Below are 15,613 nucleotides of genomic sequence, written 5' to 3'. Positions count from 1 at the left end.
AAAGGATCGAGGCACACCTGACTCTTGTTCCTTTATTCCCCCCGCCGCCCCCCCCCCACGTCAGCAGCCAATCTTAGATAACTGCTGCAGAAGCCAAAACTTGCTCAAAAACCTTGACTTTCAGACACATCAAAATTACTAAACAGCTTCACTATTAAGAAGCAAGGTATCCATCAGAAAACTCAACTACTGTCTTTCAGTTGCTGAGGAAGAAACAACATGTGGATATAGTTCCAGCAGAAGGAATATTAACCGAAGGCACTCACAGACCAAAAATTAGTTTCAAACATTCATCAAACACCCAGTCACAAAAGAAATGCTTATGCACAAAAACAGCACCAAGAAAACACTTACGCAAGAAGTCATAAAACCCTAGGGGGGGCAGAAAATATCCTCCACAACACCCCCAAGGCAGGCAGCTGGTTTCCAAAGCCATCTATGATTAACAACTTCAGAAAATGGTTCTCAGATAGCTCATTCATGGTCAATCATCAAGTTGATTTTAAATGTCTGACTATGGCACAGGGCTACTGGAAGGCTCCCCGTTCCACAGGCTCCCAGGAAGTCTTTAGCTTCACACTTGAGGAGTAAAATTCCGCCCGGAAAGACATGCGGTTCTTAGAAGAGCCAGAATTAGCAAGGACAACTTCTCCGGGAAGGACTGCTGACAGCTCTTTGCAGAAGTTTGAAATGCCACATCGGCCTTGCCAAATGTTACAGAAGTTGCTATCCGGATGAATGAAACTGCCACGCCTGAAACAAGATATCCCATTTCCTTGGTGAATTGGGAAGAGCCCCAATAAACTGTATTCGTTCTTTCTGCAATACGATCTCCCTCATTCAGATGTTTCCCTTCTCTCCTGAAACACCTTTCGGATACACCATATCCATCATTTCCTAAATCCAAGACCAGTTTAAGTGGCCATTTAAACATCTACTGTGTAAATTTCACTGACCGCATCGCGAGCCATGTCCCACTAAGTCCGGCATTCCTCACAAAGGGAAACACAACCAGGCCCTCCTTCTCTGACACCTAGTCAATAGGTCCTACTGTGTGTTCCTAAATGTTTAGGACAGTGCTCTGCCCCGGCAGTTCCTCAACATATGCTTTTCCTGACTTAACATTGGTATACAGTTTGGGATCACAGAAGACGGACCGGATGAACGTTTCCTCCAAGTGCATCCAAACGTCACTGGTGGTCTGCAGCCTCACAGCCATTGGGAAGATGGATCCCCGCTCCACAACTTCTTCCGTATCCAGAAGGGAAATGTCCAGCTTCTGCACCTCTTGTGACAACCCCATCCACTCCTGACATTCCTGGCTCCCAGACTCTTGCCCAAGCCAATTTGCCACAGGTAGATCCCTTGAAGTGTCCTCATTTTCAACAGGGCTACTCCGTGCATCCTTATTCTAAATCAGAACTCTGAGGAAGGCAGTGGGGAGCCAGTTTGAGAGGCAGTCTTGAGCAACAGCCTCGCCAAGGTACTCTTTTCCCACTAGAGATCATCCACCGGAAATGCTCTGGTCTGAAAGTTTTTGAGGACCATTGGCCCGGGTTGCCCCTCTGAAGCACTCTCCAGCCCTCACAGCCATTGGATTCACCCGACGGGTGTGTAAGCAGCCCCCGCCTCCACGTCGGTCAATCCATCATCAGAGATCTTTTCAGAAGCACCTTCGGTTCTGTCTTCGGCAGGAAGAAGTGGAAGCTTCAGTGATTTAAGATTTTAATGATCAGAAACACCTGGAATGAAGAAACTTCATCTACTGAAACCAAATCCCACAGAATGGATAACAGCAGTGAAAATGGGGCTAAGAGTACTACTTATAATGCCTTATATTTTGTTTTACAAAGTTATCTGCCCTTTTAGGGACAATTATTTTAGGCCAGAAAAACCACTGCAACAATTAATTCTAAAATTATTTCAAGAAAGTGAACACGGTATAATAAGGTTCCCTCTCAAGAATTCTCCTTTGAAAGAGGACGTGTATAGTGTACCAAAAATCAGGTGTGTGCATAATCAAAGACCAAGAAATATGCATTCATAAACTGAAAGTAAGGAAGGAATTACTTTAAATAGCAATACGGGAAATAGAGAAATAGCAAACAGTAAAATGAAAAGGCTACATGACTTGTTGGTTTAAATACAGTATTGATTAGAGCAAGGCTGAATATCTGAAAATTTACTGAAGCAAACCCCAATGGGGTCTGAGGTTGTAGATATAGGTGTCCCCCAACCCCCCATCTATTTCTCTGTAATGGCAAAATTTTTCTTCAAGTATTTATTAAAATGGATGTCCCTAAAACCCAAAGGAAAACTTTAGAGGGCTGTAAATGAACCCCAAATTCCAATCTTCCCTTTTAGAATATGAAGAAAATCAGAGATATTTCAATGTAAGCTCTTAAAAGGCAGGGCCGGGTGGGTCCTCAATAAAGTAGTGAGGCTGAGGAGGGTGATGATGAAAATATGCTGAACTCTAGTTACTTTATTGCAAAGAAATTGAGATGCTCAAATTTAAAATCCACCAATAGTTAGATCGCTCCTGACAGTAAAGTGAGGAAAACTCACACAGTTTGCATTCTTCTATATTTGGAAAGAAGCAACTGACTTTTTAACCAAAACAAGGGAATTAAGATTGTGACCTTCATGTAGGAGGGCCTATGTCCAACTTGATTATCTGATTATCCTACCCCAGTGCTTAGTACAGTGTCTGGAACACCGTAAGCACTAACGACTACCATTAGTGGTGGGGAGGAGGGAGAGGAGGGTTAATTAAACAATGAGTTTCAGGAGTTTGGATTTCTCCCTTATATATGGTTAATGGACAAAATAAAATCTAACTCTTTGGGAACTAATTTAGGAACCCACTTCAGTAGAAATTTTTGTTTCGCACTTGGCCTGGAAGGAAGGGGAACAAGGGCAGAAACTGCAAACCTGAGGCCCAAAGGATCCCTAACGCTATCCAAATTCGGAAGCTGTTTCCCTACTTCTAGGTGAAGTCCAATCTGGGGGCCAGAAACTATCTTGTTTTCTGGAGTTACCCTAGCTCTTGGTCCATTCTAAGGAACATCTTACAGGAAACCAACTCTATATATAAACAAAAATAAACCAAATCCACAAAACCATCACAATAGCATCATCAAAATGCCTCTAGAAAGTAAGAGAGAGGCAGCTCACCAGTCCAATTGTCATTATGGTCTGACTCAACCCATCTGCTTTTGACAACAGCTGCAATTAAATGCAAAACCTCATGAACTCAGTTTGCTCCTAGAAGGGCCACCTGGATCAATAAAATTTTAAGAGCTACCAAAACGCTCCCCTGATTCATACATTTTCAAAAGGAGTTCAAAAGCTACAGAATCTGACATTGACTTTGAAGATATCAAAATGAAAGAAATTTTTCTGCTTTAAGTTCACACTCAAAGAAAAAAAACATTACACCACCTTAATGATTACAAAGGTGATCACACCAGGCAACACATTTCTAGGTTTCGTGAACATCGATCCTTTTAGCCTCATTAATTGCAGATCTAACTATTCCATAACCGAAAGGATTCTTGGTAATGAAAAGTGATTTCTTCAAACTGAAAGGTTACTTTATCAAAGTGAATGTGCCCTATTAACAGACTTCTGGTACAACTTCTAAGGGAACTCCTCCTTATGCCAGAGCTCACTTCCAGTTTGTGGTTTAACAAAGGGCTTGAGCTTCCTTCCTTTTCTCCTGCTTCTTGCCTTTCAGTCTTGGCACTGCTAAAGCCAACAGAAGGTGAACAGGGGATGGCAGATTGGGCCAAACTCCTATTTACTAGGGGAAGAGCTAGAAACAATAAGCTGAAATGAAAATTTGCTCTCTCTTTGCCCCAGGATTAAGGCAGTCCTTTCCACTTTATCAGCAGAAGTAACCAAGTGATAAGCATTCCAGTAATTGATCTATTTGGGGGGTAAAGGGGTCAGGTGGTCCCACCTTAGATAAGATGGCTTTGGGGGGTTTGGACCCAACACCGCATGTCCTGCTTCTGCCCAAGGTGGCGGGGCAAGACACCTCTGCCGCAACAGTAACAACGGCAGTTGGAATCATCTTTCTGGGGCCCTTACAGAGGAGAGGAAAGAATCTGGTGTAACGACCTGGACGAGGCCGCTCTACATAAGCAGCACAAGGAAATGGAGCCAAGTCTCCCAAACTGTGTCTCTCTTTCCTTCCCACTCCCCATTTCTCTTTTCTCTCCTCTCCCTTAATCCCTCATCCCTCTTTTGGCATCTCCCCCAAAATCTGAGCAAGGTTCCAGTGTGTGATGTTCTGAGACCCAGGGGCCTCCAAAGAGACTTGAGTGCTACCAAAGAGCAAAGGCTGAGGAAGCAGAAGTGTCACTCAGAAGCCTTGGCAATCCAGTTCACCATCCCTTGAGTTGCCTTAGGAGAGGACCCAGGATGAAAGGGAACCAATGAAATCAGCTCTGAACTTCTTTGGGACAGTCTAGAGTGGTCTGGGCTAAACAAGGATCCTCTAAAATCTCCTCCTCGGAGCCCCAATGGGGATACTCGCGGGGACTTCGCACTGGGAGATGCTCAGGTTTGGACCGAGTCCCAAGGGACCATTGAGAAGAGTCGCTCTAATGTCCAAGAAGTTCTTCCCTGTGCTTTAGCCAAAATGAAAGCCCAGAAAGTGAGCCGTGGTCTAGAACTGCTTCCTTGCGATGACCGAGAGGCCCCAAGACAATCCAGAGGATGCAGGTTTTTTGAGGGAAAAACCCAGGAACTAACATTAGTACTGCCTCAGGCAGTGCTACAGAAACCAGGTCTTGGAATCCCAGGACTATAACATTAGGGAGTACCATCTGGGATGGACTAATGCCAGAGCGAAGTCCGGGCCTCCTTCCCAAGGACACCTACTGTGTTTCACATTCCCAGTATCGCCCCCTCCCTCTGTCAGCTGCTAAGCCTTGCAGAACTAGAGCCCCAGTAGCAGACAGAGAGATCACTGGTCAGCACAAACTCCCCTGACATAGGAGCTACTGAGAGGCTGTAAAGAAGCTCCCTGACTTGAACCCGAGCAGAAATCTGAGCAGGGAAGAAGAAAGAATGCTTGCAGACATCTGAGCTCACAAGAAACTGCTTAGATTTGGTGGGGGGCGGGGGAAGAGGCAATAGGTCCCAGGCCAAGCAGGAATCTGAGCTGCTAAGAGCCAGGGTATCAAATGGCCCATTCCATTCAATGGTGATTTTTGCACCTACCAAGCAGACCATTTAACCCACAGTAAAATGATCTGCTGGTACTCATAGAAAGTTTGTTTTTAAAAATTAAACAAATACTAGCAAGATCTTAATTTCTATACACCCTAAAGAATATTTTCCCCTAAATTAAACTGTAGTTACAACTGGCAAAATAGTTTCAGATTTAATTCGATCCGATTTTCATTATCTCAGCTCTTGAAACTAAGGCACTCGGAGTCTTCAGACGTTATCAACGGCACTTATTACTGTGGTCTAAAAGTAATGAAATGACAAAGACCTGACTTCACTGGTTCACCTATTAGAGATGCAATTTTAAATGATGTCATTTAATAGTTCTGCACTGAAGTCCCCCTCTAAAAGACAGCTATCCAACTGTTTCATATGGATTCAACAAGAATAAATGAGAATACTTATAAGAACTTTATGATGCCTGAGGTGAACTACATGTGAGTGTATATACAAATTACAGACTATAAGGTAGTAGGTGACTCTACAAATTTCTATTTTAAAATATCTCATGTTGGAGTAGGTACTAAAAGGTGGAAGTTCTGAACTTTACTGATCTGGTACATTTCCATTAAAATAGAAATGCAGGGTTCTCTCAGTATTATCCAGTAAAGTTTCGAAACACCACCCTAAATGTATGTTCCTATTTCCACTTCTCATAAATTATTTTAGTTATTACATCACAACTGTTTGCTGAACCTAAGAACATACAAAAAACTAGGCTTATTGTCAAAACAATTAAAAATATCTGCAACTTGGGTTCAAAAAACAATACTCAATAGTGCTTTTGCACAACTAGGTCCACTTCAGTATTGAAAGATAATGCATTTCTGCTCAACCCCACTTAATCCACATTCACTTTTCTGGAGATCTAATAAAGATGTTGATTTCCCTATGGCAAGAAATATTAGAGGAAAAAGGAGGCTAGATGTTGAGATTGAAGTGTCAACAGGTACATTTTCCACCAAAAAACTTTGCTTGACCTGTATCTGTTCTTTCTGTAGAAGTGACAATATTAAAAAGCCAAGTTTTTCCTGTAAACAACCAAAAAACCCCCACAAAAATGTACAGAAAATTTCAACAAGCTCTACGCTGAGAATTCCTGCATTTAAAAAAATGCATGAATTAGGACAAAATTCACAGGGATGGAAAAGGCTGGCTACTTTATGGGGCATTTTGTTCACACCTGTAACTGTAAAACTCCTTTTCACAGTAGATACAATCAATTCATAACCAAGCATTAAAAGTTAAACTTTCACTTCTTACAGAGTTTTCATGGTCCAAGTTTCAAGGTACATGTAAAAAGAGAAGTGATAAAAAAGAATGAAAAACTGACATGCTTCATTTCTAAACAAATGTGGTTTCTGAAAATTAAATTATTTTTAAAAACTTCAATTTTGCTGACATTGACTTGATTTAGGGTGAAAACTCCATTTTAGTGTATTAAGGACATCACTGCAAACATTTAATAAGGAACAGACTGGTCTAGTAGGAAGAGCTTGGGCTTGGATATCAGTGGATCTGGGTTCTAATCCCAAATCCACTATTTACCTATTGTGTGTCCTTGGGCAAGTCACTTAATTCTCCTGTGCCTCAGTATCCTCATCTGTAAAATGGGGGTTTGGTTCCTACACAGACTGTTGAGTTCCAGGCATGGCAGAGATTATGCCTTGTGATATCTTGCATTTACCCCAGCCCTTTACATACTATATGGTACATAGTAAGCATTTAAATATCACAATTATTAATATGAAAGTACATTTTAAGGGTCAAAACATTTATATCTTAAGCAATAGGGACAAAATAAAAAGTAACAGCATATTCGAACCTCTCAATTAAATTCAATTAATAAGTTCAATGGTAATAAATACACTATGCAAGATATTTAACTTTTCAAAATGTAATACTCAAAAATTAACAAACCCATTTTTCTTTTGGCCTGGGGAAGCAACATCTCACAATCCAGTGTACTCTTTCTAGCCATCTCTAAACATAACTGTACTGACCCATTTTTGTAACATTTCTTTCCTTTGATTCCACATTAGGTAAGTCCTCTGCATACAGTCAGCACTCAATAAATACAACTGACTGACACAGGAAAATTTATGGCTTGGATTCCATTCAAATTAAAATAACCAAATAAAACACTTTCCAAATTTAATTCTCTGGCAGAATTCCTTCTTAAAATACAATCTACTTGGATTTTTTGTAGAATTCTATCAAGTTAGTAATTTTAGTACTACCCGACAGTAAAACCCTTCATTCAGTTATTTCTCTACAAAAAGAATCTACCAATGTTTTAATCAGGAAGCCCTATAAAAATCTCACACATTTTCTAATTTTTTTTTTCCATCACAATTTTATGGGTTCATTTTCCTCACTTTTTTTTCCATTCTACCAATATCATTCCTTCCCATAGGTTTTAATGACTTGTATTTTCCTAGGATCAATCTCATATTATTTACAGTGAAAGCAATATTGTGGAATCATCTTCATCCAAATATTTTAAAATTTCTTTAAAAGCCACATCTACCTGAAACCCAGAAAAAGTTTACCAATAAGAAGCCAGGCACGTGAGGGAGACCAACGGTTTAACAACAAAACTAGACCAATCCAATGAAACTTTTCAACATGGAGTTTGAGTACAGCAGTAGGTGCTGGAACAGCCTAATGAGATTTCCAGTCCATGACCCACATGGGATCTAGACCCACCCCCTCTACTCGTTGAGGGCAGGGAACGTGTCTACCAACTATTTTACTCTTATAATTGTACTCTCCCAAGTGCTTAGTACACTGCTCTGCATGCAGTAAATGCTCAATAAATGACTGACTGATGACTATCCATGACTGTAGACTATAAACTCCTTGTGGACAGGGATTGTGTCTACCAACTTTAATTGCACTTGCCCCAATGCTTTGGTGTTCTGTGTACAGTACGTGCTCAATAAATACCACTAACTGAATAATAATAATAATAATAATAATAATGGTATTTGTTAAGTACTTACTATGTGCCAGACACTGGGTGCTAATGAAGGTACAAGATAATCGAGTTAGACACAGTTCCTGTCCCACATAGGGCTCACAGTCTTAATCCCTTTTTACAGATGAGGTAACTGAGGCACAGAGAAGTGAAGTGACTTGCCCAAGGTCACACAGCAGACACGTTGTAGAGTCGGGATTAGCACTCCAACTCCCAGTGCTCCCTCCACTAGGCCAAGTGAATGAAGCACTAGGGAACCCGAGAACCTATAAAATTCAGAAAAACACAAACCCATCTGGTGTATTTAGTTCCATTATAAGACTCTGGGGCTCCTTTCTGCTGCCGCCGCTCCCCACCACCCTCGGCCTAATTTTGTTTTCAAGCCATTGTTTTCTTCCTCTTCTTTAAGGAATGATTTCTTCCTGACAGGGCTGGTTTCAGCTCCTCCTGTGGTAGGAAATCCACTAGGGGTTGCTCCTCCCTAAGGGGGAGATTCATCTCCTCTTGCCCCACTGAGATTTAGGCCATAGAGAGGCCCAGCCCCTGGGAAAGTTCTCCTGCCTGTCCTGGGCCTCTCATGCTACAATAATCCAGGTACCTGGCCACTTCCTTCCATCATCCCCGATGGTTGCCAGTGGATTATCACTAGACAGCCTTGCTTCTGCCAAAGGAAATGGCTCCCAAGTGTCTAAGGTAGTCCTTCAGTCGTTCCTTAAAATGAAGGCGTAAACTAAACAGCATCCACCGCCCAATTTATTTTCCCTATGTATGAAATTCTCCCTTGGACGACACTGTTTCCTCTCACCAAGTTGCAGGTTCCCTCCAAGTGCCATTGGCCCAAGGCCTGGAGGCCCCTTTCCAGCACCTCCGGCCATCCTCCAGGGATGATCTGAAGAGAGCACAGATGTGGACGGGCTACTGCGCTGCTTAAATCATCCCTGCCCCCGCTGAACCCTGCGGTGCCTTCCCCTGACTCCCCGGGGACAGTTAAGCAGATGGCAAAACATTTCAAATCATCGCTGCCAGATGTTGCAGAATGGGGAGGGAGCACTCGTTGGTTCCTGCCTCACCTTTCCTCCTTCAGGGGCTGCCCAACCAGACAATGCTTTTCTCCCAAGCGAAGAGGGGGATGGGAGAGGGGGAAAAGTCCTCCATCTCAACTCCCTACTGAAAATAGCATTTTAATTCACTTTCCCCACAAGGGGGAAGAGGGAAACATGGTGGGGAGACAAACCTAAAAGCCACACACAAGTTCACTGGGCTTCTAATCTAATTTTAAAGTATCGTTTATCATTTCTCTCAGTCAAAAACCTTTCATAATTGTTGAATCTTTTACATCCATAATAGTCTTTTAAATACAGATTTTTCTGGTAAAATTGCTGAAGTTGCTCCTGCATTTAGAATAAAAATATTTTTTTCCTTCGGTCCCATCCTGTTATTCAAAATGTAGTTATTTTCAAAAGTTAAAGGTCCTATTGTTTGGTATGAATCAATCCTCTCCAGAAACAATAATATATTACATCCAGATCTCTATTTTCTACATTTTTTTTAATTAAACACAATCAGTAAATTATCTTAACCATAAAATAATATTTTTAAATGACCGGAATCAATGGACAAGCATTTTGTTTCCTCCTTTAGTACAAATGGGCTAAAACAACTGGTCTACTATGAATACCAAACTTGAAGCTATGACGAAATGACATAACAATACTAAAACACAGGTAAATTAAGACTTTTCTTTCGAGCTCAAATCACTGTGCTAGAGTGGTATTTATTTCCTTCTGGAAGGTGCATGTACATTTTGGAAGTCAACCAAATTTTGACACCTTTGCATTCTGAAGTATTTACTTTCCTAGTATACAAACTTCAGAAAGGAAAATCCAAAGAATATTCAAACACTGCACCATTTTACTCTTGATCGGATGAGTTGGAAGTATAGAGCGCTTGCAATTTTCACATCTGGAGCTCACTGCAAATAATCAGTCTTAACTTACCTGGTGCTAATCCAGCAGTAGCAGGGCCTCCCATGGATGGGTGAGAGAACAAGGCTTGAGAGAAGGCAGACATATTGGATTGGGACACGTTACTCAGCCTGGAGGTTGATCCTCCCTTAGGAATAAACTCGCTTGCAGTAGGATTTGGTGTCTATTTGAAAATCAAATATAACAGGTTAACACTTTAAGTCTGAAGAGATGAATACTTTCATAGGCATTATTCCAGAGATGTTTCAGTTGTATTAAAGATTTATTTTTCTATTTTTCATTGATAGCTGGAAAAAAACCCTGCTTCTTAGCTTATTAATAAATTTACCACACTCCTTTCAAAAAAAAAGACTCCTTTCAAAAAACTGTACAAATTACACTTCAATTTGTAAGAGTTTAAGTGTTCCATTTGGAGAATTTGCACCTCAAGACTATGAGCCATTTGTCACTTAGCCACTTGCTAAGTAATAGTCATTGCTAAACTAAAACACTTTAGAGAACAGGGTGCTTGAAACTACCTCAAAACTGAGTACAAAAGTTTCAAATTTAAAGGTCATGTCTGCCTTTGTTCCAAAGCTACTTACTTGTTCCCTTTCTGGTTCTCGGCTTTCATAAACTTGAATGATTTACCTTCACCCAGTAAGTCCTTTTCCTAATAGTAGGAAGTCATGTTAAGTGGCATTGAAATGAGAAAAAACTATTTTCAAAAAAGAAACAATGGGTGGCGAATGTGGATACAGCGGGGAAAAAAATCAGCTTAAAGCACTCATTCAAATAACTTTAAAAAAATGCGAACTGTGGAAATAACATTTATACCTCTATGGTGAGGCTTTGTGAAGAAATACTGCCCTGAGACAACTCTGCTAAAACGTGATAGAGAATTGCCACTGAGCCTCTGGGCAATCGGGGGTAATGGAAGTTCACCCCGTCTTGCCGTGTCAACTGCTTTCACTAAGCATTCTGGACAGGATGCTTACGGGGCTGGGGGGGCTTTAAGGACTGTCCATATGACAATGAGTATCTGCTGGAATGTACACGGCACACGCGTGTGCATCGGCGGCCAGATTGCAGGCATTCTCTAGAGGGAGCTTTAACCCAGGTTTTACAGAGAATGGAGCCCTCCCACCCCAGCCAACACCCCCCAATCCAAGGAGAGGGAAGGGTTCAAAACACTGGATTAGGACAGAAAAGAATTCACCCGGGCAATAAAGCCCATCGCTTGTTTTTTTATTACTATCTGAATCATTTCTTAGGCTTAGACAATGAGCCCCATGTGGGACAGGGCCTGTACCCAACCCCAGCACTTAGTACAGTTTTTGGCCAACAGGAAGAGCTTCAATGTCACCATTATTATATTTCTTTCGCCATGTCCACGTTTGCATCTAAAATGGACTACAAGCTACTGGAAGAGGGTCCATCTGTTCAGCTGGCAAAGGATGAGGCATATCAAGACCCTGTGACTAAATTAATGCTTTTCACTGGGGTGGAGATGAGGCCCAGAAAACAAAAATAAAAACATGGAAATGAACTCCGTGAGCTCAAACATTTAAAAATCTGAAGGAAAAGGACCTCATTATCACCGATCTCTTCAAAAATTGTGTACGAAGGACACCAAGTTAAGCTTATAACAAACCAAGCTTTGCCAGAAAGGCAATTAGCTAATGAAAAGCAACAACTAGTTAAGAAAACCATTAAAAATAGAATAAAACCACCAGGGAATATTTCAGAATGTTGCATTTGGACAAACTTTGCATTCAAAAGTTGATGGCAGCAAAATAACTAATGGGAAGGTTAGCAAACTCAAATCAAAAACAAAAAGGGTCCAATTCGAAGAAATCCGTAAGTTTGGCCCTCAAAAAAGTTTTTCCTCTAACAGCACAAGTCATGTCTCTAACTGAGTAATTAGACAAAAAATAAAGATGTGAAACTAAAGGAGGTTAGATAAGATGAAAAGCACCCCAAATCTGGATACTGTTAGTATAACCTAGGAGTTCCAGAAGGAAGCCTCGCTGTAGGCTCCATATCCAGAGCAGGCAACACCAAAACCATTCTTAAATGCCCAATTGCAAAGACACAAATCAATTTACTGGTTCAAAAACAGTTCAGGCCAATGAACAGGGACCCTGAAATCAACTACATACCACAAAATTACCTGTACCCAGACTATGAATATCTAAAGGGCACCAACCATACTTCTTCTATATCCAAAGTTCGGGACTGTTATTTCTTTTAACCAGAAGTGGAGTGATTTGATGTTACTCATTGGATAGGGATAGCCACCTTGCTCAGAAAAAATGACCTTAATGGTATAACCTGAATGGTTTCCAGAGGCGGCAGTGATTCTGACAATAATTTTACAGTCCACTTTGTCCAAAAAGTGGAGAATTAGATTCCACAGGAGATCTAGCTACCAAAGGACTACGTGCTGTTCTCAGAGGCTCCCTGGTCATTTTTGACCAGGATAGTGTGGTCACCTGACCAAACCCAATTAGGAAAACACCTGGAATTTATCACCTCAATTAATGGTGCAGACTTTTACTATTAAGTGTGGGGATGGAGTTGGGATGGGTCTTCCAGGGGAAAGGCAGAGATTTGTTCCCAGATCCAAATAGGCACCCCTGGAGACCACTGGCCTAATCAGTGTGCTCTTCAAGAGCGGGTATCACATAAGAGTTCTTTTGTTTGCCCCCACCCCCCCACCCCCAAGAGACTGCTCTCTTCATCCAACAGGATCCCAATAAATGTTGCTGATGGTGCCAATGATGATGAGGATGATGGACAGCAGCCAGAGATGTGGGGAAACTGACACACCCAGCGGAGCCCTGAAAGCCCTATTTTCCCTGTGGCTAGGGAAGGGCCCAGGAGCCCTGCCCTTCTGCAACTGGGCTCTCTTCCATTCCAGCCACAGCTGGGGAAGGAAAGCGCTCCCAGGCTTGTCGTGTCTAGGCCTGAACTAGAAGTGGAATCTCCATTCTGGAGGGTCTCCTTCAGAGGGCCACCACCCCTTCCCCCAACAAGCCGGCAAGGAACGTGAGCTACGGCTGCCAGCTCGACCCCCAGATCTGTGCGGGGCAAGCTAATGACTTTGGTCCTTTAGCCCCAATCCTAAAGGGGAGGGGAACTAACTACCTCTCACTTCTCCTTCAGAGTTGGCACCTATAATCCTAACTTCACATTACACTCCACAGTAGTAATCTAGGCCAGGAGAAGGCAGAGAAATGAGCACAAAGGACAAGAAGGAGGTGGAAGGATTTTTGCAGATTACATTTTTATTTCACATTGTCTGCCTCCCCTTCTAGAGTGTAAATCCATTGTGGACAGGGAATATGTCTCCTAATTCTGTTGTGCTCTCCCAAGTGCTTAAAATAGTCCTCTGCACATAGTAAGTGTTCAATGAATATGATTGATCCCAGGGCAGCAAGTAATCTTTGACGGCTTGACAGTATTTGAAACAATTAATGAATTGATAAATGAAAGTGGAGGGAGGGGAGAAGGGGGAGAGGTGCTTGGTTTCCCTGAGGAATTGTCCAGAGGCCCAAATCAGACTCTGGCTAGGGATGGCCAGGGGCTTGAAAAAGTTGGACTGCAGGTAGGAGTCTGACCTTGTGATTGGAATGAACTCTATCCAGAAGGGTTTGGAACAAGCAGGGCAACGTATAGGTACCTTGACATTTGAATAGCCTGGGTACTGAGTATTCTAGAGAGGCAAGTGGAGACCAATGGATTTATAAAAATTTCCCTGGTGCCTTCACTCTAGGCAATTAAACATGTGAATGTTGCCTATGGGGAAAAAAAGAGTTAACTTTCAAAGATACTTGAAGAAAAATTAAGAGGCAGGTTGTCCTGTTGGGGACCTGGTATGAGATAAAGACCAAAACTTGGAGTCCATTACTAGCACCTCCGATTGAACGTTAAACAGTTTAAAGTCATCGGTAGAGATTGTGTAAATTTAAATAGAAAGGGGGTTAGAGTAATCCTGAAAAAATGTAAGGAGGTGGCCGAAAACACTTGAGTTTCAACACAAACTCCCAAGGGAAAAAAAAAATTACTTCGACCAGAATTTAGAACTGAAATGTAGGCTTGAACTACAATGGATTTTTTTTTTTAAAACTAGCTGGTACTGATGACTACAAAAATAAACTGATGGTTGCAAAAAGCCTAGGGACGATGGGTAGGCAGTCAGACGATCACTTGGTGCAGAGAGAGGTATAATTCCATTTTGTCTCTCACCTCTACCATCCGCTTGAGGGAAAGCAATCTTTGTGGACCTCTGTCCTCACTGGAAACCTATGAGAACCTCTGTGACGTCGTGCTTACCTGCTGCCTTCTGGGTTCTGGTCTTGGGCTCCAACCAGCACCCCTAGCCCAAGAGGAAAATGGCATGGGTCCCCACAATTCCTGACACTTACCTGCTCCTTCTCGGGTGCTTGCCTCTGGGATGATGCAGGGCTGCCAACCCAGAGGTAAACCTTTAGTGCCACCGTGGGTGTGCCCACCATCCTGAGCACTCCCCAGCATTCTCCTCTGCCACCTAAGATGATGGGAGAGGCACAGGCGGAGGGGGAAGCAGTGCGGGTCTTTGGCACACCTATGGTGCCCACTTCCAGTTTACTTCTGGCCTCGTCGTGGCGTGTGGCACCCCAAGACCAGGACCCAGGGGGGCAGCACGATCCCTGGAACTCCCATGGTGACCCAAACTGGAAGCAGCAACAGGGAAGCCCCAGGAAACAGGCTGACCACTCAGGCACCTCCAACTCTTTAGGAGTCAGAGTCAGTCCCACACTACACCCAAATCCATGGCAGAAGCAAGGTTTACTGCATTCAACAAAACAAGAAACAATTAATCTCAAAAACAGTTCAATCCACCTATAAATATGAGCAGGCAAGCTGCATCTTTAATACACACACAGTGAAATCTGAACAGTTTTCTCACTCAGAATTCCTACTAAAACAATTCAAATTCCAAAGGTTGGAGCCATTAATGGAGAAAAAAGAAATCCTTAACTGCAAACACCAGATTTGAAATCTTCAGACTTTAGGAGTTCAACTTAAATTCTACCACGAGAAGTTGACAGAGTTGGAGCCTGAAGTTCAACCAGGAACTACATACCCCTCCACCATAGGCTAACACTGATGGAGATATCACAGGATTTCAGATCTATGGCTGGGACCAACTTGTCATTTTGAATGTATAGAAGTGAATTTGGGGTAGAACAAAAAGGGTGAGAGAGAAGGAGAGGGGGCAAAACAAGGGACGAAAGCAGATGAGAGAGGGAGAGGAAAATAAAAGAAAAAAGAAACTGAGAGAGAGGAGAAAAGGAAGAGAGGGAGGGAAGGTAAGAGGTCACTTAAGATCAGCTTACTCTTACTGTACTTCCTAAGCGCTTAGCCTAGTGCTCTGAACGCA

General features: G+C 42.3%; 1 protein-coding gene and 1 non-coding gene across 4 annotated transcripts in view; both read right to left on the bottom strand.

Moving 5' to 3' along the window:
* The window catches only part of PAN3 (poly(A) specific ribonuclease subunit PAN3), a 73,982-nt gene that overhangs the window by 31,407 nt on the left and 26,962 nt on the right, over positions 1–15,613 (bottom strand). For all 3 annotated transcript variants that reach the window (XM_029048465.2, XM_029048466.2, XM_029048464.2), the window contains exon 6: positions 10,219–10,369. In XM_029048465.2, the coding sequence (XP_028904298.1) occupies positions 10,219–10,369 (151 nt within the window). The remainder of the gene's footprint in view (positions 1–10,218; positions 10,370–15,613) is intronic.
* MIR1374 (microRNA mir-1374) lies at positions 14,855–14,956 on the bottom strand. Its single transcript, NR_034779.1, has one exon. It is a non-coding gene; the product is annotated as a microRNA mir-1374 (primary transcript).

This window comes from Ornithorhynchus anatinus, chromosome 20, assembly GCF_004115215.2.
Source record: "Ornithorhynchus anatinus isolate Pmale09 chromosome 20, mOrnAna1.pri.v4, whole genome shotgun sequence".
In the NCBI taxonomy this organism is placed as follows: domain Eukaryota; kingdom Metazoa; phylum Chordata; class Mammalia; order Monotremata; family Ornithorhynchidae; genus Ornithorhynchus; species Ornithorhynchus anatinus.
Note: the sequence above shows the minus strand (reverse complement) of the source record. Positions and strands in the feature narration are given on the sequence as shown.